General features: G+C 56.0%; 1 protein-coding gene and 1 long non-coding RNA gene across 3 annotated transcripts in view; one reads left to right on the top strand and one right to left on the bottom strand.

Moving 5' to 3' along the window:
• Positions 1–23,179, bottom strand: part of CNTFR (ciliary neurotrophic factor receptor) — a 38,527-nt gene extending 15,348 nt beyond the window's left edge. Inside the window, exons 1-3 of one of the 2 annotated variants that reach the window (XM_030920435.1) lie at positions 23,093–23,179; positions 13,928–14,038; positions 1,957–2,041 (exon numbers count right to left, since the gene is read on the bottom strand). In XM_030920435.1, coding sequence (XP_030776295.1) covers positions 1,957–2,041 — 85 coding nt within the window. In that variant the 5' untranslated portion in view covers positions 13,928–14,038; positions 23,093–23,179. Of the gene's footprint in view, positions 1–1,956; positions 2,042–13,927; positions 14,039–22,413; positions 22,578–23,092 lie in introns of those variants that run through there. The other variant, XM_010385788.2, reaches the window with a different exon arrangement.
• Positions 1,062–15,886, top strand: LOC104680007. The gene is made up of 5 exons (XR_750388.2): positions 1,062–1,204; positions 2,478–2,711; positions 4,309–4,406; positions 12,931–13,032; positions 15,158–15,886. It is a non-coding gene; the product is annotated as an uncharacterized LOC104680007 (long non-coding RNA).
• Positions 23,180–26,307: the final 3,128 nt, after the last annotated feature.

Genomic DNA, 26,307 nt, shown 5'->3' with positions numbered 1-26,307 from the left:
GGCAGAAGACAACGACAGGCCACAATGGAGAGGTGGAGGGGCAACAGGACATAACAAGCACACAGTGTCACAACTGCTACAATAACACAACAATGGCAATACACACAGCCATGCAACTGCTCCAAAGATGGCAGTGATTTAATCTTTTGTCTCTGGACAGCTCTGCTCCCGCCCCGTGGGTGCCCCTACTGATGTGCTGTCCATTTCAGAAATTAAATCAAGCAGCAGGGGGAGGATGGGGTTCTTGGCCCTGACGCGGTGACAAATGCTCCAAAGGAATCAGCTGTGAAAAGGTTGTTAGAAGCCAGGATGAGAGACAGAGACAGGATGAGGTCATGGACATGGAGAACACAGAGGGACAGAGCTGACGGCTCCCTCACACCTGCACACACAGGCTCACAGGGGGACCACATGCCAGAAACAGTCCCCCCAGGCATCCTAAAGCAACTTCACTTTGTCACATACACAGTAACAAGGGCAGTCACCCCTAAAGAAGAAGGACATGCAGGACAGTCATCCACAAGGCCACAGTCACAAGTTCACAGTCACACAGGGACACTGTCTCACTTCAGGGATGGTGACACCTGATACGAGATCACACGTACACATACAAGAAGGGCACCATCACCTGGAGGCACAGCAGTTCCCCCGGGGACACAGGGAGACAGTTTAATACAAACACACGAAGAGAAATAGAGAGATACAATTACATGTGGAGTACAGTCTCAAACGCAAGGATACAGCCCACAAAGGGCATGCAGACAGGCAATGTGACACAGACAGACAGTGTCACACGTGAGGAACAGCCCACAAGAATACAGCCACACGGAGAAATGCACTCAAACAAGGACACGCTCTCACCCTCACAAGAACACAATCTCACACTCTCAGACAGGTGGCCTTATGTCCAGGACCATGGGGGCACAAGGTAGAGACCACTGGCAGGCCCTAGGGACGCCCAGTCAATGCCCCTGGGGGCGGCCAGGATCTCTCTGGGTCTCACTGTTGATCTCATAAAGAAGAGGCCATAGAAGCCTCGACTCACTACTCACAGCCTTGAGGGTGGCAGAGCCCAGCCACCAGGGTCTGCTCCATGCCTGGTTCCTGGAGAGGCCTTCACCCTCTCTGCTTTCACCCAGCCCGACTGACACAGAGTATGAGGTGGGAATCATGCAGGCAGGGAGCTTAAGGAGCCTCGTTCGAGGTGAGTTTTGAGTTCAGACCCTCAGCTGATGTTGCTGTTTGAGGTGCTGCCTCAAGTGCAGTAGAGGGGCAGGAGGTCAAGTTAAGAGGGCCCCTGTTTCTCCCTGCAGGGACACGGTTCCTTGTCCTGTGGGCTGTGGGCAGGCCTTGCCCCTCACTGGAGAAATAGGTAGAGGGAGGGCAGGGAGGCTGCCAATGGCTGAGCCCTGAGCTCTCCCCCATGTGGCCATCCCAGCTGACTAACCTGTCCCTTCCTTAGTGCACTAGCTCTCTCCTGCATGTTACCCTGTCCCCTCATCTTGTTCTCAATCAGTCCACCTTCTCTGTCCCTATCCTCCCTCTGGGATGAAGCTGAGGGTAGAAGGTGACCTGCAGTCTTGCCCACTGTCTCCAATCAGTGCCTCCAACTGCATCCCCACAAATCTCTGAGAGATCCCCTTTCACCCAGATACAATATACAGGTCCTGCCCCAGCCTCCCCCACCAACTCCCATCCCACCTGCCTGTACCCTATGCCACCATAGTAAGAAGACAGATCACCTCAAGCCAGAGACACTGTCAGCATTCGACCACCCAGGTGTGACTGTGGAGGACTGTGCATTTCAGTGTCACATGACTCCATGTCCCTCTGGGTGGTCATGTGTGACAATGCCAGCGTGTGACTCTTGGGTGGTGTCAGAATGCAGCTATGCCAGTGAGGGTTCATGTCCAGCTCTGAGACGGGGGTCAGCAGGCGGCTCCCGTGAGCACTCACCCTGTGGACTGTGTCTCTGGGTGTAGACAACTGCAGCGGCAGCAGCAAGCACAGCGCAGCAGGCCCACGGGACAGGAGCAGCCATCTGTTGGGAGAAACCAGGGTGGGGGAGGGGACAGCATCAGCCCAGGCAGGACTGTCCTGGGGAGCCCCTCCTGTTCTTAGGCAAGACTGGGAAATCCCAGCCCCAGGGCCAGGGCATCTTGACCCCAAAATGCCCTTCTTAATGGGGCTCAAGATCTTCTTTCAGGCAATAGAAAGCAACATTATTGGCATCTGTAGGCAAAGGTTTGCTAAGATGGTAGAAGGCAACCTATGGTGGTTTGCTGTTCGATAAGACTGCTGGCTACACAACGTTGTCAACCGCAAATGAGTTATAGAATATTGGTAATGCCAGGGCCATTTTTCTAAAAAAAATAAAAATAAAAATAACTTTACTGGTGAAGTTAGCTAATTAGCTATAAACATCGTAAACTGAAAGGGTAATGTTTTAATTTAATTGGAGGTCTGTACTTCTCCAGATTGCTTTGAATGGAAGCCCCCTGTTGTGCTCCTGGGGAGACAGCCTGAAACCTGGATGCTCTGGAGCCGCTCAGATCCGTCATCTGTCCCCAACACCCCTGCGGCGAGCCTTGCCACTGGGCCCTGGGAAGCTCAGAGCAGTCGAGTCAGGGTAGTGGGACATGACCCAGGTCAGATGTGACTTTTCCGTAATTGTACACCAATGCTCAAGAGAAAATGAAGGATTTTAATATGTAAGTCCTTGTCAGGGACCCTGGCCCACCCTTGACCCCAGCCATGTGCCCCTAGGAGCCTGGGAACCCCAGCCCAGTAGGTGTGCATCAGTGTCCACACGCACCCATGCAAGTACACAGGATTCACTCAGGACATGGCCCCAGAAGCCAGATGGATCTAGTGCCCCCCAACCTGATGTCCTACTTCCTGAGATGAGTCCAACTATTCTCTTCCCCTCCCCCAGCACACATCTACACTTGATGGCAGGGAAATAATTATTTCCTGCAGAAATAGGCTGCAAATGTAACAACCCCCCCGACCCTCAGTCTGAGGAGAGAGAACTATCAACCACACAGAAGCAAAGATCCAGAGAAACACTGAGGGATGCTACCAGACACTCAACCAGGGCCACCCTCTGATTCCAGCCAGCCACACAGCAAAGATGCTGGCCAGGGACACTGCCCCAAACCACCAGACAGGACCCCAAAGAAACAGCTCCACACATAGTGGAAGATACACCAGAGACTGTTAGAAGGACCATCAGACAAAGCCAAAGAGACAGGTAGATGAAACCAGATAACCAGCCAAAGAGGTGGTCAGAGAACAACCACCCAATCAAAGGGCCCGCCAGAAACACTGGAAAGGACTCAGCTAGACCCAGGCAAACACAGTGCCGAAGGACGGGCAAGGAGCACAGGCAGCAAAGCTGTCGGCGACAAAGCCAGAGAGCTAAGACACTGTCAGAAACAGTGCCAGAGAAACCGTCTGACACACAAGCAGAGAAATACCAGAGAAACTGATAGACACAAACAGGCATACACCCAGAAAAACAGCTCAAGAAAAGAGCCAGAGCCACAGCCAGATGCTCAGTCAGGAAGTATCCACACCACTCCAAACGCTGCCAGAGACACTGTCAGACACACAGTCAGACACACTGCCAGAGACACCGTTAGAAAGACGGCCAGAGAAACAGCCAGACACACAGCCAGAGAAACTGACAGAGACGCAGTGCCAGATACACCCCAAGAAAGTGCCAGAGACTCAGCTCCAGACGGTGCAGACATAGCATAGCAGAGACAAATGTGGGTATCAGCCTGAAGCAGCTGCAGAGAGGTTGGAGAGCAACGGACTTCCTGGGGCTTCCTGTGGGAGAGGGCTCCTGCCTGCCTTTTGCTACCCTTGACCTTCTCCAGGAAAGTCCCCTCCTCTGAGCCTGCTTTTCCTTTCCTCCCTGTCACAGTCACAGGTGCCCTGACTGTCCCTCCCTGGCACAGGAAATCTTTCTGTGTCCCAAGTGGCCCCAGCTACTCTTTGCACATCAGTGACTCCTGGAGCCTTAGCTACCACCTGGCCTGGCTCCTTCTGACCCTCAGCCCCTCCCCACTCTTCAGCTACTCCTCAGGCCTAGGAGGTTAAGACAATGGCCAAAGTTACAGTCAGCAAGCAGTGGAGCCAGGAAAAGAACCCAGGACTGCCTGAATTCAGAGGTGGTGTAAGAGAGAGAAAAAGAGACCAGCAGCCAGAGGCCTACCTGGTTCCCTGACCTCAGCCCTGGCCAGTCGCCCTCAGACCTTCCCCCACTGCCTCTGCCATCTGTCCATGTCTTTTTCCTCACAGCCAGGAAGATCCTCCGCCTCGGTCCCAGGCCCACTGCCCACCACATGGGAGCAGGAACCAGGGCATGGGCAGGCAGAAGAGCAGGCGGAGCGGCTGAGGTTAGATCCAAGGATGGGAGTGTTCAGGGAGAGGAGGAACGGATGGCCTCTACTCCCAGCTCCCTCCTGGTCCACACAAGCACACACTCCCACGTGCATGCGTGCACGCGCACACACACACACACACACACTCAGGCCCCCGCAGGGGGAGGGGTGGCTTCTTCATCAAAGTCGCCTCCATCAGCCCGATGAGTTACTGTAAGGGCCGGGCCCTGGGCCAACAGGGCTGCAGCCACGGGAGACGGGCGCTGCTGAGAGTGAGTGCTGCAGAGTGGGGGTGGGGTGCCAAGACAGACACTGCAGAGTTGGGGGCACCCAGAAAAGGGAGAGACTCAGGAAAGGGAAACAAGAGGCAGGGAGAGAGAAGGAGCTCTGAGTGGAGACCCAGAGGGACAAGGAGAGGCTGAGATAGGAAGAAATAGAAGAGACGCAGGGGGAAAGATGGGGCACATAGGAGATGGGCAGAGACTCAAGGGCAGAGGGACAGATCCAGAGAGAAGGGAGGAGACCACTGGCGGGGTCTCTGCCCACCCTAGAGCATCTCCGTGGCCTGCCCAGCTCCTCTAGCACAAAGGAGGATGGGATGGTGGTCAATGCTATGTGAGGCAAGAGCAGGGCTCTTCTGGAGGCTGGAAGGATTCCTGCTAGGGATCCAGGACCCTAGCCCCTAGGGGACAAGGGTGAAACCCCATCCCTGCCCCTGCCCTGCAGATCCAGAAAGCCCCAGGCCAGTGTCACTTCCCCCTTTCCTCAGACTCCCAACTGGGCCCACTGCCCAGGTCGGAGGTTGAGGCCAGAGGCATCCAGGACACACCTCCATCCTGCCTTGGCTCATTCCAGGCCACCTATCCCAGGGTAAAGAGCATCTTTCCTGGGAATTTTCCAAGTCCACACCCTATGGCTCTGGGATAGATCTGCAGGATGAATCCCATAGAGCCCCAGATAAGGGCTATGCAAACTGGCCCAGGCTTCCTATCAGCCCCTCGAAAAGGTCAGCCCCAGAATGAGGAGTGAACAGAGGGGGTACCCCATAAGCAAGAAAGGAGCCCAGCGCCCAGAAGCCCCTGAATCCCTTGTCAGCACAAGGGTCCCTGCACCTATCCCAGCACAGAACCCCAGTGTCATCATTACACCCACACAGGTAACACATTAAGAGTCAAATTCTAGGGTCCCAACTTACTGCCATTGTCCCGCTGTGGCATAAAGACACCATTACACAATGATAACAACGCCCATTGAAAATGACACAGTTGTACCGTTGACAATGACACACAGGGATGTTGACAGTCACCACAATGACAATAATGCAGTGAGTGACAGTCACATACATTGACACCAACAAACAGGGCAATGACACTGGTTGACAATGACACAGTCACAGTGACAGTAGCCTCAGAATCAAAGATGCAATAAGACTCCATCACATAGAGTAACACTGACGGTGACATCAACACAGTGACAGAGCGATGTTGATGGACTCAGTAACAGTCTCACAGAATGATACTAGTCCACAGTAATGCTGGCACCCCTGGAGTCTGATAGCTGCCATCAGCAACACTGACAGACACTATGACAGGCTCCAGGTCAGGAACCTCTATTACCCAGTTTAAGAATCTGGCTTAGGACCCAAGACCCAAGAACCATCTTGCCAGTCCCAGCAATGTTCCAGTTGCCCTGTGCCCCTCCCCTCACCCCATGCCCAGCTGAGGGTAGAACCTGGGGAAAGGAGGTGAGTTTTGGAAAGCCTCTATTTATCCCTGCAGAATCACAGACAGCAGTTTAGATTGTAGAAGGCCAACCCTGGGGAAGTCCTGCCACCATCAGGTCAGGGTGGGGGATAATGAGCGCCACTAACTGTGTTTCAGCTATAATTGTGTGTGCGTGTTGATCTGTAATAGTGTGTTGTGAACTTCAGGGTTTGGGTTGCTGTGGGCATGCTGAGGGTCAGGTAGGCTCAGTCTTGCCTTGACAATGAATGATCAGGGAGGCCTCAAAACAAGTGACCTCAAAGCAAGGTTATTGTTCCATCTCCGAGGCAGGGAATTAAAATCCAGAGAAGGTCACCAGATGGACTCCCTCCATTGCCAGGGATCAGGGTGGGTTCAGAACATCCATCTGATAAGGGCATCTGGCCCAGCACAGAGCGGAGGGGACTCCCCACAGCTTCCAGTCCCCTCTCTGACTCCCATAGCCCAGACTCCAGAATCCCACAGTGAGGGGAAAAGGCACCTTTTATCCTGGGGCCTCATCTCCTTCACCTCTCCCCACAGCAGCCTAGAGGACCCATCCCAGGAATGAGTCAAGAACATAGGACACAGCATGGACTCACTGATTCAAACGCCTGGGAACTCTAGAAGCCTCAGACCTGCAGAGGAATTACGTTGGAGCAGAGAAAGAGATACATAGACTCAGAGATGGAGAAGGACATGAGAGACAGAGCGGGGGCAGACAGGGACAAGGACATGGTGGGCAGGGAGGAACAGTACTGGCTGAGGGAGAGCCTGGAAGAGACAGTAAGGGCAGGCGGGAAGCTCCAGGACGGGGAGGAGGGGCGGAGGCTGGGAGGCCCCCAGATCCCACCAGGCCTAGGCAGCCTGGACAGCGTGGGCGGTGGGGGCGGGGGCAGAGGCCTGAGCGGTCCAGAGGCTTGGGGGGTGGGGGGACCAGGCCGAGGAGGGAGGCCTGGCCCCTGGCAGCTGGCCCAGCAGGCCCCCCACCAGGGAGGGGTGGGCCTAGGTCAGGGGCCAGCTCGTGGGCTGGGGCTGGCTGGCCATAGGCGGGCAGGCTCCCACTCCCTACGGTGTTTCTCCCTCCTATCTCTGAATCTCTGGTCTCTAGCCCCTTCTCTTTTCCCTCCTCTCTGAATCCAGACCTGCCTCTCCTCTCAGCTCTCTCAGAGACCCCACCCCAAGTGGCATAGGGCTCCAAGCTGTGCCTGGGTTCAGGATTCAAGCTTTACCTCCTCCTGGGCTACCATGTCCCCACCCACACCAGGGGCAAGCCTCAGTCCTCAGGGGAAAGGACCCTACCCAAGCTTAGGCCCCGTCCTCCTCTTTAGAAGGGGGCAGGATAAGCCAAGCATCAGTAGGAGGGGGCCAGGAGGGAGGCAGGGGGAGTGGTCCCCCAGCTCTCAACGCTGGCTGAGGCTGTGGAAAAGGAGGCGGCCCAATTGAGTGAGTTGGGGGGGTGGGTATCCGCACCTGCTGTTGTGACCTCGACAGCCGGAGATGGAGGCCTGGGGGGGACAAGATTCCGATGGATTTTGGCAGCGGCCTGGACTCTGAGTGCTCAAAACCCCCACTCCCAGCCTTTTGCACCATGGGGACCCTGAGATCAGCATGTGCGTGCCCTGCTGCACGTGTGTGCGGGCGTGTTGTTGGGGGAGCCTGGGGCCCTTCCATGATAGGCCTGGCTGGGCAGATGGGGAGGCATCCTGGGGAGATGGGAATCTGTCACCAGCCTGTGCCCACATGTGAAGGCCCACTTGGAGCACTGCGTGTTGCCTGGTGACCTGCGCATGGGCTTGTATATGCACATACATGCAGGCCTGTGCTTAAGTAGCCCTCTAGATGCAGAAGGCCTGGGCTTTTACCCTCAGAAGCCATCTGGTCCAGCCCCCTTCCTCTTGAATGGAGAAGAGGAAGGGGCAGATAAGTTCATATCCTCCCTTTGGATACATAGGCTCTGGAGAGCTTCACAGAACCTGAGGCACTGGTGCCAAATCCCCCAGCCCCCAACCCCAGTCCAGTCTCTTCTGGATTCCACAAGAATCAGGAGGCCCCCTCCACGCAGGAAAGGCACACACTCCAGTCAGGTTAAGTCTGTGGGGAGCGGAGTGCTGCTCTTCTCGGAGGGACAGAATGCTGCAGCATGTTAGACAGCTGGAAGAACTCCATGAAAGGCAGGGGATGGGCAGAACAATAGGGTTGACTAAGACTTCCCTTAGCAGGGGTGATGGGGTAGGGAAAGGCCCGAAGTGGATGCCAGGGACAGGAAGGAGGCTGCAAGGCAGGGCCCCCCATGGAGACAAGGATGGACAGAATGGCTTTCCAGAGTTGGAGACTGGGACAAAGACCTATTTGCCTCAGCATCTCCTACCACACCCACCCCTGGACCCATCACTGCTATGGTGCAGACACACCCTTGAATCCATACACAGAGGTCCATGCATGCAAGCTCGCACACAAACACACACACACACACACACACACACACACACACACACCCCGGGGGGTGGGGTCAGCAGTGCATATGATGCATTGGCTTATAACAAAAAAAACCTGAAGCTGGTCGTTCTGACAGAGCCAGAGTTGGGTGGGGGGAAAAGAAGCTTCGAATGTCTTCTGTGTTCTGTTCTCTCTGCCCCCTAATGTGCACGTGCACCATGCACGCTACTTCTGAGGAGCCTTCTGGTCTGCTGGGCAAGACCAAGCCATCCTTCCTCCCCTTTCCTCCCCTCCTCACACTGAGGAAGCCAGAGCAATCTGTTCCTGATGGGTAAACACAGGCATGAGTACACGCACACACATGCTCACACACCAGCCACTCAGGCCACACAGCGCCCAGTGCTCACTTCATCCTAAGACAGAGCACACACTTGGGCTCTCACTACACCCGGCAGAGCTCTCAAAGCCCCCGCCTCCTCAGACACACAGGACCAGAGCTTCACGGACACACCCAGGCAGCCTTTTGCAGACACTGGCATTCAGAGCCTACCATCGTGGCCACACATCAGGGCCTCCCACATGGATACCCACTCCCACAGCCCCGTACATGCTGGTGTGCGTGCACACACACATTACAGTCACACTCACACACACAGACTCCCTCACACAGCCATGGTCTCACATATGGATACCATCACACACTCCAAACAGTCAACCTTCCACACAGACACCACTGCACACCTCCAGAAGCTCAGGGCCCCCAGTCGCCCTTGGCCCCTCACGCCCCGACACCGGCAATGGGAAACACCCACATACACATCCTGAACAGCCACACTGTGCCAGGACCTCAGGTTGCCTAGTTGTGCCTGAGGGGAGGGAGAGAAAGCCTAGGGTGGCCTAGGGCAGGAAAGAAAAGGAAAGGAAATACTTTGTTGGTCCCTAAATAGATGATTATTCCCCAGGCAGCTCCTTCTTCCCCAAACCCTGCTTTCAACAGCATTAGGGGATGAAGGGAGATCCACTCCATATAGGAGAGGAGAAGGAAGTACCTGGGGGAGACAGATGGTGGCACTGGAATTGGCAAGAGCCAGAAAGGCCCAGAAACCAGCCAACTCCCCAGGCCCTTGCTGCCTCCCCTCATCACCCTCTCTTCGCCACGATGAGGATCAGCAGCAGCTCTCAGCCTAGCTATCTGCTGTGTGATCCCAAGGCCTCTTCAAAACCTCTATATGCCCATAACTGTCTAGCGGGCACCCCGATGTCTGGCCTGGCTGCAGAAGGGGCAGGAGAGGGGAAGGAGATGGGACCTCCACTCCAGCCCCCCAGCCCCCACCAAAGCCCTGGCATCACTGGCAGCCCACAGAGAGGTAGGGCAGATGCCCAGCATGGGGGGGCAGCAGGCAGAGCGAGCGGGTGCTCCTCTAACTAACCACTGAGGAGGAGAGTCCTAAGGTGTCCTTGGACCCTGCAGCCCCGCCCCCATCACTGGAGGAGTAGACACGGAGTCGCTGTCCAGGCAGAATGGAATCCAGGCTGTGCTGGCCAGGCCCCAGCCCAGGAAAGATCGGCAATGCTGCAGACATCCTTGCCACTTGCCACTCCAGGTGTAGCTGGGGCCCTGATGCCTCCATCCTAAAAGGAGCCTGACTTGACTCCATGGAAGCCAGGCAGGACCTAAAGAAACGAGGCAGGGGTAATGCCATAAAGCCAGGTGATAGGGACTTAGGGGAAGCGGGCAGTGGGGACAAATGAAACCAGGCAGTGGGGACTAAAGTTAGCTAGGAGGTGTGGACAAATGAAGCCAGGCTTTGGGGATCAAATTAAACCAGGCAAGAGGCCCACAGGATGTGAGAAAAGAAAGATATCAGGAGCTCATCCCCTCTGTCTAGATGTCACCCCCACACCCTGGGCCTCTCTCTCTGTAGCCCCCCTTCCACTCAGGCGGTGGTCCCCTCCCCCAGGCCGATGGACACAGCCAGAGCCCCCTCCCCTCTCAGAGGCCTGGTCCGATTGCAGCCAATGGGCCCCGGCCCCATCCCTGGGACCTCAGGAAGTCCCAGTCCCTCCCACCGGCTGCAGAGGCAGGGGGGCTGGGGGGAGAGAAAGAGAAGAGAAGAGAGACAGCTTGGCAGGGGGAGCGCGCGGAGCAGCCGCGGGGGGCGGGGGCCGAGAAAGGAGCGGGAAGCGCTGAGGCGGGCTGGGCGGGCTGGCGGGTGGGCGCGGGGCGGGGGCGTCGCGGCGGTGGGGGTGACAAGTCCTCCGGCCCTGCGGCCACTGACCTGGGTCCCCACGCAGGGGCCCCGTCGGTGCCTCCGGCGCTCCGTGGGTCCGCCTGCCCGCCTGCGGGCATCGGGTCTGCGGGGCTGGGGCCCGGGCAGCCGCAACGACCCGGGAGGCAGGAGCAGCCCCCACAGCGGTCCTGGCGGGCGGGTGGGCGAGGGGCCGGGCCGCGCGGTGAGCGACGAGGGCCGAGCCCCGAGTGAGCGACCAGGCAAGCGGGCCAGGAGGAGGGGAGGAAGGAGCGCGCTGCAAGCGAACAAGCAAGCGAGCTAGCGGAGGGAGAGTGAGGGACGGCATGCAGTGAGGTCATCCTTTGAATCTAATTGTCTGAGTCAGGAGGAGATGTGGCACTTGATGCTGGGGGAGGGGAGGCAGAAGGGACCCTCCCCGCTCCGGTCCAGGCCCCACTCCACACCCAGTGGCGGCCGGGGCCTCCCTTCCCCGGCCAAGGAGAATTTGCCGCAGGCCAACTCGGGCAGACCACTGCCGGTCTCAGGGCTGACCTCTGCTGCCTGGGGCTATCAGCAAGCGGTGAGAGATGTGGGACTCGGCCCCAGCTCCGGGCTACCTTCCTCCTCCCGGGGTGACCGCTCCCTCCCAAGGCCCAGCTCACTTTCCCACATTTTTTAGGGCACGGGAGGCTCCCAGCCTACCCCCAGGTCCTATTCCAGGTCCTAGGCCTGCCCTCTGAGGATAAAGCAGGAACTTCAGCCAGCCTTCCAAGTTGCTTACTTTAGAAGCATGGGGCCCCAACTCTATTCCCCAAGTTACTTCCAGTGCTGGAAATTTGGGAGAATCTGGAAACTGAACCCCAGGCTCACCATCCTGCCCTCTGGGAATAACAGTGCAATGCCACCCGTGCTCCAGTGACCTTCTGTATTTGGGATGAGGACCCCACGTCCCCCTTCAGGAGGGGCAGGAGCAGGGCAACTCCTAGGGTCTCCAGGGAGAGACCAGGCTGCCCAGAGGCTGAGGGGCAGGTTGGTCGCTGGACCCCGGGCTTGTCAGGTGTGCACACCCGTACACATACACATGAGCACACGCACACGTGCACACGCACACGTGCACACGCACATGCGTGGGGGGCACCAGACAGCTCGGGATGCTCACACCAAGTGCCATACACCCCTCCCTTCGCCCTCGTGGGGGAGGGGTGATAAATATTTAAGGGGCTTTTAGCTCAAAAGGGGCTGGAATGGGGGAGGGAGGGGGATCCACGCTGCCTGATTAATGGGGTTACGGGCTTGGATCAATCCCTCCGCCCGCCGCTCCCTCCTCCCCCTCCTCCATCCCTCTGCCTAATGCGCTTTATCAGGAGACGCTTTTCTGACTTGGCAGCGTCGGGCGTTTTAAATAGACCCATTTAGAGCTGGGGTTGGGGGAGAAGGAGGGGGGTGGAGAGACAGAGATTGAGACAGGCTGGGAGACAGAGACAAATCAGGAAAGAGAGATGGGCCCTAGAAGAGAGAGACTGGGAGAGGAGAGACAGAAGGAAATGCAGAGATACCATCGAGATAAGACACTGAGGGTGAGGCTCCCACGGAGGCTGAGATGGAGAGAGAGAGGGTGATGGAGAGAGAAAGGGTGATGGGAGGCCAAAGGAAGTTGGGGGGCTGAGGAGCAGAAACAAACAAAAAGAGAGACAAGGAGGAAAGGAACCATGGGCAGCGGGGAGAAACCCAGAGAGAGGCTCTCCACAAGGGCTGAGTGCTAGCCTGGGAGACAGCAGATATTCTTTATTTCCGAAAACAGTTTTTCATCCACTTTGTTAAATTAAAAAGCTGTTTTTAAAATGGTGCTGGAGGTGCTGGCTGGGGGAGGGTGCACAGAACTGCCAAGTCCTCCCTCTCCAGCCTCCTCCTCCTCCTTGGCCCCCACAGAAGCTGCCTCAGCCTGAGCCCCTGGGGTGTTCTCCAGCTCCCCTGCTCGCTGAGGCAATCCTCTGAGATCCCCAGGAAGAGGGTCAGGGCATCTGAGCTACTGTTCACTGGCAGGAAGTCCCTCCTGCTGTCTGGCTTCAGTTCTTCTTGCTGCAAGGAGCCCATTCTGTCCCCGACCACTATCCTTCTCTTCTCCAGCTCCTGTCCTGGTTCCCTAAGGTGTTCCCAGTTTGCAGAGGATTATGCGCCCTCGCGGCCCAGTAGCCCACTTTCCATGTAAGCTATCAGACTCCTCCCAAGGTACCCCCCATAAATATTATCTTTTATTCTGTACATCCATCTCCTAGCCCCATCCTACTCTGAACTATCAGATACATACCCCATGTCCTTGGGTCCTCTGGGAACAGTGGGGTGAAAAGCTTAATTCCCTACAGCCTTCTCAGGCCTCCCTTCCTCCTCTCCTGGGCCCCAGCTCCATCTTAAGTCCCTTTTATGTGTCAGCCTGGGGTCCCCCACTCCACCCTCAACAACACCCTGGTCCTAGTTGTGAAGGGTTAGTTCCCCCTCAGCCCCCAGCCGGGAAAATGGCCAGTCTGTTTGGGAGCTGAGATGAAAAGCCGGGCCGGCCTTTGTGGGCCTCTGGCGGGTTTTGGACAATAGGCCTTTCCGTTCCGCTCCAGTGCCTCGATTCCTTGGATGCCCCCACCCCCAAGCTGCCAATCCAGGGGCCTTGCCTGGCCTGAATGAGAGACAGGGAGAGTCAGGCTCGGCCCCACAGCTGGCCTCAGAAGATTCTGGACTTTCTGACCTCCTGTCCCATCTTTTTAAAGCCTAGCTACTCCAATCAAGCCAGAGAGATGTTTGGAGGGGCAGAGAGGAAACCTGAGGACACTGAAACAGAAACATACTCCCATGTCTGGGACTCAGCTCCCCCTTAGTATAGAACCCAGCTTCCTAACCTGGTGTTGCCCTTGCCTGTGTGACAATAGATAAGTCTCTTCCCTTTCTAGGCCTATTATGAGAGCATGAAAAGCCTCAGTCAGGCTGAGCCCAAAACCTCTGGAAAAAGAAAGGACAGGGGAAGAGAGGAAGGAATCTCAGGTCCTCCTCCACTCATGTCCCCTAGACGTACAGCCCCACTACACCTGCCTGATTCCCTGAGACTGACCTGCCCCACCTGGGCCCCGGCACCTACCTCTTCACCACTGGCCAAACACCAAGCACATCAATGTCCTCCTCCTCCTCCAGACCGACTCTTCAGGACTTCCAAAACCAAGGGGGCAAGATGAGGTGACAAGGCTAGAGTCTAGAAGGGCAAAGGGCACAAATCAGAGGTCACAGAGGAGCCACAGGCCTTAGTCCAACTCAGAAGCCATTCCATACAGCCCCACTGTGAGAAGGGGAGACTGAGGCAGGTAGCAGCTAAAATCTGGAAGAAGAAAAGTTGAGAGTAATACAGACCCCTTCTAGCACCCCTTGCTGACTTCAGGTTCTGAACCACAGGCACAAAGGTTGCCAGAAGGCAGTGGCCTGATACAACACAGAGATACACACCCACAGACAATCCACAATTCCCATACAATCAGTTTGCAGACACACAGGCACCTGTATATCACATGCATCCTCACATGCACAATCCTAGAGTCACAGGGTCACAGGCATGGTGTAAATAACCACCATCATAACACCCCCTTCCTTATCACCACTATGATTTATTGAGCATCTATTATATGCCAGGAACTGTGTTTGGCACTTTATATGCATTATCTTACTTAATCTTCATGATTTCTCCATGAGGTAGGTTTTATTGTTCTTCCCATTTGATAGCCAAGGAGACTGAACTTCAAGGAGGTCTTGCCCTATACCACAGAGCTGATCAGTTCCAGAGCCTAGATTTGAGTCTACATCTAGTTCCAAAACCTTGCTGCTATACCAACTTGCCTGTGCAGATCTCTCACCCACCTGCACAATGCCTTTCCCAATAATAATAGCAGGTATCACTTGTTCAGGGTCCTTGGTTACCTAGACACTGTGATAAGTACTTAATTTACATTTTGGTACTGAATCATCAAAACAAGCTTCAAGGCCGGGCATGGTGGCTCACACCTGTAATCTCAGCACTTTGGGAGGCTGAAGCAGGTAGATCACCTGAGCTTAGGAATTCGAGACTAGCCTGGGCAACATAGTGAAACCCCATCTCTACCAAAAATACAAAAAATTAGCCAGGCATGGTGGCACGTGCCTGTGGTTCCAGCTACTCCTGAGGCTGAGGTGGGAGGATCGCTTGAGCCTGGGAGGTGAAGGTTGCATTGAGCCAAGATTGAGCCACTGCACTCCAGCCTGGGTGATCAAGTGAAACCCTATCTCAAAAAAAAAAAAAAAAAAAAAAAAAAGCTTTGGAGGTAATCCTGTTTGTGTTTTACAGATCCTGAAACTGAGGAGAAGCAGCTTGGCCAAAGTCACACAACTGGTAGTTAGTAAAGGAGCTGGCCTTGAACTCAGGGATATCTTGAAAGCCACTGTTGCTTCTATGGACTCCAGCCATTCAAAAGACCCCTTACCTTCCATAAGACCCCAGGAGATCCTCAGGGTCCAACTGCTCCCCTGAAAACAGGTCCCAGATATATCTGCCAAAGGTATGATTAGATGCCTAAACACATACCATGAGAAAGGGATTCCATGTCTTCCAATCCTGCCCAGAGATGCAGAGACATCACCAACCAGGGAGAGATAGCCAGAAACTAAAATAAGGTATTAGAGACAGGCTGGTTGATAGTGACAGATACACCCACACCAAGACAGGCCCAAAGGGAGGGAGATGGAGGGGAAGCCAGAGACAGAGAGGGACACATTAGGCCAAAGAATGAAAGAGATAGCTAGAAAAGGAGACAATAGGAGTAGAGAAGGGTACAGGCTGACATGAAAAAACACGGACAGATACACTCCAGTATGCAGACAGACACATATAGACCCATCTGACCTTCATAAGAAACAGATTGTGAAAGCAAGCAAAGCTCAGGCTGTGTGTGGCGTGTGTATGTGTGTGTGCGTGTTGTGGGGGGAGCATGCAGAGTCTGTATCGCTACGTACATTACACCAGCTGCTTCCAGCAATTTCATCTGATTAATAATAAATGCCCCATAATTACAGCTGCTCCCCCAGCCCTTCTTCCTGTTTTTTGTCAGCTGCTGCCAGGCCAGCCCCCAATAGACCCCATGGTCCCCTCCATCCTCACCTGCTGTCCTCTAGGAGGCTGAGAGAATGTGAGCTGGTGGAGGAGGCCAGACTCCCAATTTGAGGAGGGATACCCATCTCTCTATCTTGGATTAATGCCCTTTGCTTCCAAGCAAAAAGTCATCTTACTTAGGTCTCATTCAGAACTCTTCTACTGCATAGGTATAACTTGTGACCCCTAATATGGCCTAGGGGCCCACATCTGGGATGCAGAGAGATGAAATCCCCTTGCCCACTCTTTATCACTCGCTGGCCAAGACTCCATCCACAAACTTTACCTAGCCTCAGAACCCTGTAGGCTCAGAGGAGGAAGGGACCAGGACAGGGGCCCTCACCCCATCATTCCAATCCCAGACAGCCCGAATCTTTGCCCACTTGTATACCCTAGAGCTCTGGACACTAGGTGGCCCCGCCTGCCCATTCCTGAGTACCCCCTCAACTCCACCCCCACAGGTCCAGCTCCTTCCAGGCCTCCCACCCAAGCTCTCCAAGGCAGCTCTATCAGAATCAGCTGCGGGGTTGTGCCGATCTGTTTCTAATCGCTGGGGCCTGGTTCACGCTTGCCCCCACCCCCCAATATTGATTCCATTATTTGGAAAGTCACTGACGTCAGGGGCCTGGATGGGTGCCAAAACCGCCTTCTCTCCTGGCCTGGGCCAGGGCCCAGCCCCCTATCCCGCAATTTCACGGAGGGGCCCAGAAGGGTCAGCTCATGGGCCAAGGTCACATGGCATCTTCCCTCTGACTCTGGGCTCCTCTTGGTTTTTGGGACCACTGTGTAGCTCCCTTCTGGAGAGAGGGGCTATGCAAAGGCCTGGGATTTAGAAGTTGGGGGAAGCTATAAACGGGAGTCTTAAGACCCTCATTGGAACTCTGACTGCAAGGAGGGGCTCTGAAGAGGTAAGGAGGAGGGCAGAAGGTCAGAAAAGGGTAGTTGGGAATACTTTTGTGTTTTTTGCCACACTCTTATTTTGGAACATCCTGAAGCTGGTCTTCAAATGAATCCTACAGACTACTTGGTTTTTATTTCTGATATCAGATGTATCTCCAGAGTCTCTTAGAAGGAAATTCTCTGCTGTGTAGGATAACAGATTACCCTAAATTTTGCCATAATTTGACTAGTAATTTTATAAATCTTTGCTCCACATAAAACAAAGGCTCTCTCTGTCGTGCATCTCTCACCTGTGCTGCCTCAGGTTCCCCATATTCACACACTCTCCCAGTCTTTCCTGGCGCTGGGTGTGTTTCTTCCTCTCTGTCTCTATCTGACCAAGATGCAGCCACTGCCACACTGGCCCATGCCAGCAACTCCTGGGCTCTGGCTGGACAGAGTATTTTTAGGATCCGAACCCCGTGTTCTCAGACAGGCATTAATAACCAATACAGACAGTCTGTGTGCCCACAACAGCTACACAGCCTCAGAGCTCAGCCTTGGAAGGTCAGAGATGGGGTCCATTCCCTCAGTTAGAGGGTCCCTGAGGGAATGGACCCCATCTCTTCTCGTCCAAGAAACCCACACCCAGAGAGGGTAAGGGGCATGTTCACCACCACATAGGGAAAAAAGGACCTTACCTTCTGCAAAATCCTGAGGCTGGGAAGGAGCAGGCTGACCTCTGACCTCTGTCACAGAATCAGAGTGATTACCCTGCCCCAGCCTCCTCTGGTCCAGACCTTTCCAAGGAAGGGGCCTATCCTCTGCACTCCTTCCCTGAGTGAAGGAAAGTCCTTCCTCTAGTCTAGCCTGCAAACCAGTCTTCCTTTGAGCCAAACAGGGGTGTAGGACAGGGGATGCTGGGTCTCAAACCACAAATCTCAGGAGCTTCCTTCTCCCCACGATCTGTCCCACTCAGTGATTCATGCTTCAACATTTATTGAGCACTTATTCCCTGCCAGGTACTGTACAGGGAGTCAGGCACATGGTCCTGCCCACAGGGAGCATTTGGTCCAATGAGAAAGAAAAAGATGTATTATTGTTTACACAAGAATGCCTTCCTATGGTGTACAAGGTTTGTGCCAAGAGCAGGCAGGTACAGGGTGAGCAAGGTAGACCCAGTCCTTGAGTCACACAGACCTCACAGGCAACTACTATGCAACCTTAGTGAGTGTCACGTGGGGAAAGTACTGGTAGGCTATATGGTGGGGCACACTGACTGCCCTGGGTCTGGAGAAACCTGTCCTCCTACAGCCTAAGGACTCTTCAGTTTGCTCCTAAACTCAAGACGGGCCCTCAAGCTGAATACAAGTCACTACCATAGTTTAATTTCAGTTCCTGCTACTGTAGTTCTAGTCCCAGCTTTTGGGAGCTGGCTGCCCACAGCAGCAGGGTCTAACTCTTCTTCAACATCTGCTCCAGCTCCTCCTTCCACCCCTTGACCCACAGAGTGCCTAGCTCTGGTGACCTCTAACCAGGCACAGCTCTGTGCTTTGGGACTCTCTTTGCCCTCTGCAGAGGTAAAAGGGATTGATGACCTCAGTGCTCTCCATCCCCAGGGACCACTTGCCTTCCCAGCCCCTCCCCACAGGAAGCCGAGAGCCCTTGTGGGTTTGGTCACTCAGGGCCACAGGAGTTTACAAAGCTGAGGTCTCCCCCACTACCCCCACCCAATGGTGGGTCTAGAGGAAGGGTCAGTTCTCACTTCTCAGGCTCCTTGCTCTCCAGGACCCCCCAAACCAAACACACATGGTCCCCCCCCAACCCATCTGCATTTCAAAGAAAATCCACTCCATATGTTTCCTATTCATTTACACTTCAACTCGCCATGGGGGAGCAGAGAGCAGGGGCGCCTTGCCTCTAAGCCCTCCACCCCCATAGGGGGGCTGGAGAGCATGTGTCCCCTTCAGGACAGGGGGCAGTTACAGCCTAGCCATCTCAGCATTGGGAGGGAACACAGGGCCATGTCCCTACTGTGTGAGCTCCCATGGGGGAAGACAGCATATCTCAGGCAGCCCCACCCACTAATGTCCATAGCAGCAGAGCATGCAAAGTCCAGGGCAGGGTCTCCAGGGGAGTTGGAGTCCCAGGGCTGGCTGCAACCTAGGCCCCCCAGGGCTACTGCTCTTTTGGGAAACAGAGTGGGGAATCCCAGGCATGCCCTGGAGCCAGGATAAGGGCTCAACAGGCAATCCCAGAGACACTGTGGGACACACACAACATAATGTGGTCCCTACCCCTCCCCAGCAAGGGCAGAGAAGAGAAGAGAGCGTGGGATCCCGGATCCCGTCTCTTCCTCCAGCTACCTTCTCCCCACAGATGTGAGGCTGTTATCTCTCCTACAATCACAGATTCAATACCCTGGAGCAGTCGCAGGAGCCAAGGTCTGCTCCCTCCAATCTTCACACCCCTCCCATCCTAAGAATGATTGAGATGTGTGTGTATGGGGCGGGGAAGATGTCTTGGGAGGACAGGAGTCTTATTTCCCCCACCTGGCCTTCTCTACTACAGAAGGGATGCCCAAAACTATTCAAGGGGGATGGGTGTGCATTGACATGGCACACGGAGGAATCTAAGAGTTCATGTCACTCCTGTACCAACGATCCACTCAGATTTTCCTGCCAAGTGCCTAGTCTCCTTATGGAAGGAAAGCAGGGAAATCTGACTGGGTTAGCCTTTACCACCACTCCCCTCCATTAGGCCACAACCCATGTGAGAGATGTGACCAAATGTGTATCCTCTCTCCTCCTCACCTTTGGAGGGGACAGATCCTGTAGCAGTCTCTGTTCCTCACCTCAAGTGCCCCAATACTCACCACAAACCAAAGGAAAGCATGAGCATATCTGACCATGAGTCCTAAGTTCCACTGGGATTGTGAATGCCACAATCTCAGTGTGGATCTGAATGTGAGCCCAGGATGAAAGTGTGAGTTTAAGTGTCACGGTCTAACGTCCCATCTAAGTGTGAACTCCAAGATGCAAGTATGGGTTTGAGTATGAGCCCAGGTCTCAGCACGCATCAGACTGTAAACCCCATTGGGTCTGAATGTGAGCTCCAGGACTGAAGTGTGAGCCTGTGAGTCTCAGGATTCCTGTACAAGTCAGCATAAGCATTAGAGTTCTAGTGTAAGTCTGAGTGTGAGACCCTGGTTGTAAGGGCTTCTGAGCATGAGCTAAGGTAACTCATATGGAGTCCGAGTGTGAGCACTGGTATCCCTTTTTAAGTCTGAGTGTGAGCCCCAAAGTGCCTTTGTAAGACTAAGTGTGAACATCAGAATCCTAGTGTGAGTCTGAATGTGAGTTCTGAGATCCCAATATGAATCTCAGTGAGTCACAGGATTTCACGTGAGTCTGATGGAGTTACCAAGATCCTTGTATGAATCTCTGTGTGAGCCCTAGGTTACCCAAGGAGGCCTGACCCCCAAAGTCCCCATATGAATCTAAGTGTGAACCCAAAGGTCCTAGTGTGAATCTGAGTAAGCTCCAGGGTCCCCATGTGAGTCAATGTGATCCGCAGCTTGGAAGTGTGAATCTGACTATGAACCCCAGTGTCCTCAGTGAGTCCTTGAGTTCAAATGTGAGCCCCATGTTCCCCATGCGAGTCTGACTGTAACTCGGAGTCCCAGAATGTAGGAGTGTATCTGTAACACTAGTTGTTCTGCCTGTAATACTTGGTGAATTTGTGTCTGTGTCACTGACACAGTGTCACTGACACGTGAATTGTGTCTTCGCGTGAGCCCCAGTGTGAGCCCAAGGACCCCAGTGAGATTCTGGGTGTGAGCTCTAGGTCTCAATGTAGATCTAAGCTAAAGGATAAGACTGTGAATCTAAGCATGAGCCTACAGTCCCAGTGTGGGTCCCAGTGTGAGCAGAGTTCCAATGTGAGTCTATGTGGAAACTCCAGGACTGAAGTGTATCCCCGGATATGAGCCCCAAAATGTAAGTGTGAGTCCATATGAATGTAAGCCCCTAGACCCTAGAAGGAGTTGAAGTGTCCCAGTGTGCATCTGAGTATGGATTCCAGAGCCCCCAGAAGTCCTGTGCGTGAACTTTAAACTCCTAGTCTTTGTATAGGCTCATGGTCTCAGTTGGAGTATCAGCCCTGACAGTGTGAACCTTAGCTCCATCTCACCAATGCTGACCAGGAGCCCCTGACACCAGCTGAGAGGATTTGTGTGGGTTGTGACAGTGGAGACAGGGGGCTATAGTTTGAGACACCTAGGCCCTTCTAGCCGCCAAGTCATTGCTAGCCCTACATCCCTAGGAATATGCAATGGTTCAAGCCCCATTCCCACACGTGTAATGACACACCATCACACCCAGAGTTACATACACAAAAATACACCTGGTGTTTCAGTCTCCTTGGACACACAGCAACTACAGATGCACAGACACACCCAGCATTTCAGACTCACCACCTCAGTGATCACAGTCATACAAACACCCCCAGTGACACAGACACAAATTCACCAAGTATTACAGGCAGAACAACTAGTGTTACAAATACACTCCTACAGCGGCATGCAGACACACACCAAGTGTTGCAGACAAGCTGCCAGGCACACAGACACACACAGACGCTTCTCAAAGAGACTGACTAGACGTAAAGAGAAAGAAAATCCTGAATTTTCAACAAGGCGTGAAATAGTCCTGCTGGCCTGAAGCTACTGGAGGGGGGAGGGGGACAAGGGAGCCAGCGAGCTAACGGTGGAGGAGAGGCTCGGGAGAGAAGAGGAGCCGAGAGGGAGAGCTGTCCGTCTGGTGACCTCCCCACGGCCCAGCCCCCACGCACGCGGAGATACACTACTCGGAGCAACACAGGGACACCCAGGCTGGCTCACACTGAGCCGCACTGGAGGAGACACACACGAGCAGACTCACAAAGAGACACTTGGGGATAAACCATAGGCAGACTCACACAAGCCAGGCAGACTTACAAAGAGACACACTGGAGGAGACCCACTACATGGAGATACATCCAGGCGGACTCAAGAGAAAACCATGAGGAGGCCGACCGACACACACACATGCATACACACACACGCGCGCGCGCGCGCGGATTCACACGGACACACATGCACTGGCAGACGCGCAACCGTCCGTTCGTATCCCCGGGCGCTCTGAAGTCCAGATTTCTGCCCGAGAAAGAAGCCACCTTTGGGCGTGCAGGGGCCACTACAAACCCCTGAAGCCCAGGAATTTTTCCAGACCCCGCGTGTGCAGCTGAGGGGTGGGGAGAACAGGGACACTAGGACAAACCGCCGGAGCCACCTCCCTCTAGTCGACAGTCCGGCCCCACCACCACCACCACGCCCAACCCCCGGAGCGCCAGGACGTGGGGGGTCGCTTCTCCAGCGCCCCCGCCCCCGAGTTTGCAGGCAAAGTTTCTCGTGAACTTTCCTGTCGCCCTCGGCCGTAGGCCCACGGGTGTCCCCTCACTCTTCCCGCGCGCACGGTCTGTCGGTCAGTCCGGGCTCTGAGGGTCTGGCCGCGCGCACTCCGCCGCAGGGTACTCACCGCGCCCTCGGGCTACCCGGGCTTCGCGCTGCGCCTTCGGATCGCCCCCGGCAGCGAGCGAGGCAGGGAGCGCGAAGCTAGCACCGCCCGCCGGATCCCACCGCCCAGCCTCGCGCCGCGCCGGCTGGAGCCGCCGCCTCCGCTGCCGCCGCCGCCCGCTCTGCACCGGCTCTTCGGCGCTCGGCGGCTTTAACCCCCCCATCCTCCTCCCTCCCTCGCGGGCTCCCTCCCTCCTTCCCTCGCCCATGTGACCGCGGGCGCCCGCTCGGCCGCGCGCGCCCTCGCTCCCCTCCCCCTCTTGCCTTGTCTCTCCGCGGCCGCGCGCCACGACCCATCCCCGCCACGGGCCCCGCGCGCCCCCGCCTTGGCACGCTCTCGCTCCTGGCACACGAGGCCCGCTCGCCCTGCGCGGGCCTGTGAGCCCCCACTCCCACTCGCCAGGCACTGGCACGCGCTCTGGCCCCCCGCTGGCATACTCGCCCGCACTGGCACGCGTGGCCCCCTCGCGTTCACCCTTTCTCGGGCGCGCCCTCCAGACGGCTGTGGTCCCCGTGCTTCACGCGCAGCCCCGGCCGCGGGTCTCGCAAACGCGCGCGCGCACACACACACACCCACTCCGCCCGCTCCCCTAGGGCGGCTGGGCGCGCACCCACCCCCGGGATCGCTCCTTCACACTCACTCTCCCTCTCAGCCTTGACCAGGTCTCTCCTGCGCACACTCCCGCACGTTCAGGCCCTGACGGCCTCGCACCGACTCCCTGGCACACCCCGGGCCAACTCTCGGGGTCCTTCCTCCGGCGTCGCCGTGAGAGGAACGCGAGCCAGAACCCCCAACCCCCACTTTGGGCAGAAGAAGCCAGAAGAAGCCAGCCGGCTCCGCCCCTCCCCTATTACTACTGCCTCCCGCAACGAATCCCCTCCCGGTCACCCCCTCGCGCAGGGGAAAAGGGCTTCCTTGACCGGGGATGGACCCAGCCGGGAGTCCAGGCCCATACCTCCCATGTCTCCTATGACACCAACACCACTACTAGCATGTTCCTCGCGCTCCGAGGACACACAACCGGGAGAGAAGCCTCCACTGGAATGAAGGGGAAGGGAGGGTGCACCCTCAAAGCTGGGCACAGGCACACCCCTCGATAGGAGGCTCACTCCCTTCGCAGCCTGGGCCTCTGAGGGGCCGGGGTGTTCACTGCACTCGCTCCTGGGCCTCTGGTCTGGCTGCAACATAGGAGGGTAAGGTTAGACAACCTGACCAACTTCTGAGGCCACGTGAGAGCGCAATGGAGTGGCAATGGCAGAGGCGGAGACCGAGATGGCCACCCCGGTCTCCACCCCTTGGATTTTTCACCTGACCCTTGACCCATAATCCTGGGCCCTGCCCCTCCGGGGAGCTGCTCTAGGGCTGAGGGCGAGGAGAAGGGAGGGAAATGTTTCGCTGTTTCCTCACATCCTACCCCAATAGGCTGCCTAGAGCGCCCGGGCCCTTTCCCAACAAATGCCTCAGGGACTCCCACTGCAGAGGAAAATCCTTCTTCCCGCCACGGCCTGGGCTTTTCACTTTCACTTCCGTGGCCACAGAATCCCCTCCCTACAACTGGCAGGGGTCGGCATGGGCTGGAGCTCAGAGACGGCCAGCTAGGACTTCAGGACACACAGCAAACTAGCTGCGCCCCGCTGAGGGCCAGCGCACAGCTGCCCACCCAAGGTGTCCTATCCTCGGGCTCTCCCGGCCACCGGCCTCGTGCTTCCCGGGCCGCAGACCGGGATTAGACTGTGGATGCGGGGAAGGAAGGGGGCGGTGCGACGGGATCTTGAGAGGAGCAGGACTTGCCCCTGCCCCTGCGGCGAAGCTCTAGGCCCTGGCAAGGTTCGGTACACCGGGGGCCGCTCCTCCCCAGGGGGCTGACAGGCCTGGGCGCTCTAATCCGGCAGGGGAGGGGCGAACGGGGTGAAAATTGGCGAGTGGTTTGGGGAACGGTATTGACCTCCAGATGCTCCGGTGTCCCTGGCTCAGCCTCTTTCTGCCAGGTTGGGAGCAGTCGGGAATTCTGTCCCAGTCCAACGTCCCCCTCGTCCCCCTCGGCCCTCGGGGATGCAGAGGCTGCAGTATGCAGAGCCGCAGTCCACGGCTGCGGGGACAAGATCCGCACTGGGCGTCCAGAGTCCTGGAAGTGGACGTGTGGGTGTCAGAGGATAAAGGAAGGGAAGAGACGCACGTCGGACCTCTGTCCAGGCGTCAGGCCGGTCAGCAGCTCCTCCCGGCGCGGGACCCAGCGGCCTCGAGCGCTTCCCCGGGGCCGAAGCGACACCTGGCGGACGGTGCGGGACGTGCGTTCTCTTCTGGCTGCTGCTCCTGCTCCGCGCTGAGGCCTGGGCCACCTACTGAACACCGGGTGCTGCCACCTCTTCACACCGCAGCCACCCGGCTCACAACTAATTTTCCTCCCCCCGGAGCTGGGTCAACAGACTAGTCGTGGTTTCCGCTCCTGCCGCCTCTGATGCCCTATCTAGCCAGTAGCCTTTGAGCTTGTAAGCCTCAGTGCTGAAACCTTCCCACCGCCTTGGGAGCAAAGTTGAGTTTCTTAGGTGGGGCTTCAAAGCCCTGCAGGATCTGGCCCTGCCTCCTCTCCAGTTTTATTAAGCGCCCCTATTCCCGGCCTCCCCAGCTCTGCGCCAGCCCCCTTCTGTGTCATGTCACTTATCCTTAAGCCAAACCCCACTTCACTGACATCCTCTCCCCAACCCCACCTCCAAGAATTCACTGCCTTCCCAATCTTCACTATCTACCTTGCCCATGATGGAGTGGCTGGAAGTAATACCCCCAGGTCAGATCCCTTGTGCCCTGCACGTGATGGGGATCTCACATTTGGGCCTGGGGAAATTAGGGGAAGTTCCTGAGAGGCCTGGGGAAATTAGGGGAAGTTCCTGGTTGACTTGCAGTTCCTGGAGTTCTCTACCATGAAAGGGGCTCTATGGCCAGGATTTCTGACACCACCCTCCACCCTGGCAGGTGACCTAAACTTGGACCCCCCCACACACACACCAAGGGGTCAATTGTGCCATCCCAAGCGTTTGGGCAAGCAAAGACCCTTCCTCATTCTTACTGACATGTCCCCAAGGAAGGAGAGCTCCGTCCCCATCTCCTATGGAGGATCTACCTTTCCAGTGCTCCTTTAGAAAACAGTGATGGTTTCGAACTTGCTATACCATCAGAAAGTTTCCGCCTGGAGCACACACGTGGCTCTCCAAAGTTACAAACACACACACTCTCACACACAGGCTCTCTGTATTACAAATGCCAAATACATGGTCACATAAAGTCACACACCCAATCTCAAACAGTAAAAGGTATATACTCAACTTCACTATGGTACACTGAGAGTCAGGGTCCCCAGCTTAGACTAGGAAGTAGAGCTCCCAAAAGAGTAGGAGAGTCCCTGAGTCACACACACCATACCCACACGTAGACACAGTTACACAGCCATGAACTCAGTCACACTGAGTGTCACACAGGCACACACAGAGTCACACACGCTCTCAATCACACTGGGGTTTGGCGGGTTGGGGCGGGCTCCAGGAGGCAGTTATGTAAACGCCCTCAAGCCCCCCCCTCGCTCCCCCTCACCCCGCCTGCTTCCTTACACAGTGCCAGCGCCCGGGGCGGCTTGGCCGGGACCCGGGAACAGCTCGGCCTCGCGGAGGCTCCAGGCGCCGAGAAACCCGATCCCACACAGCCCCGGGCCGAGCCAGGGAGGGGGGCCCAAAACCCCCCCAACTCAGGGTCCAGCCCAGGCCCCTAGGGACGACTTACCCCTGCATCCAGAGACAGCTCCCAGCACCCTCCTGAGATAGTACCTGGGGCCCACTCACAACATCCCCATCCTGCACACCCCCT

Source organism: Rhinopithecus roxellana, chromosome 16, assembly GCF_007565055.1.
Source record: "Rhinopithecus roxellana isolate Shanxi Qingling chromosome 16, ASM756505v1, whole genome shotgun sequence".
NCBI classification, from domain to species: Eukaryota; Metazoa; Chordata; class Mammalia; order Primates; family Cercopithecidae; genus Rhinopithecus; species Rhinopithecus roxellana.
Note: the sequence above shows the minus strand (reverse complement) of the source record. Positions and strands in the feature narration are given on the sequence as shown.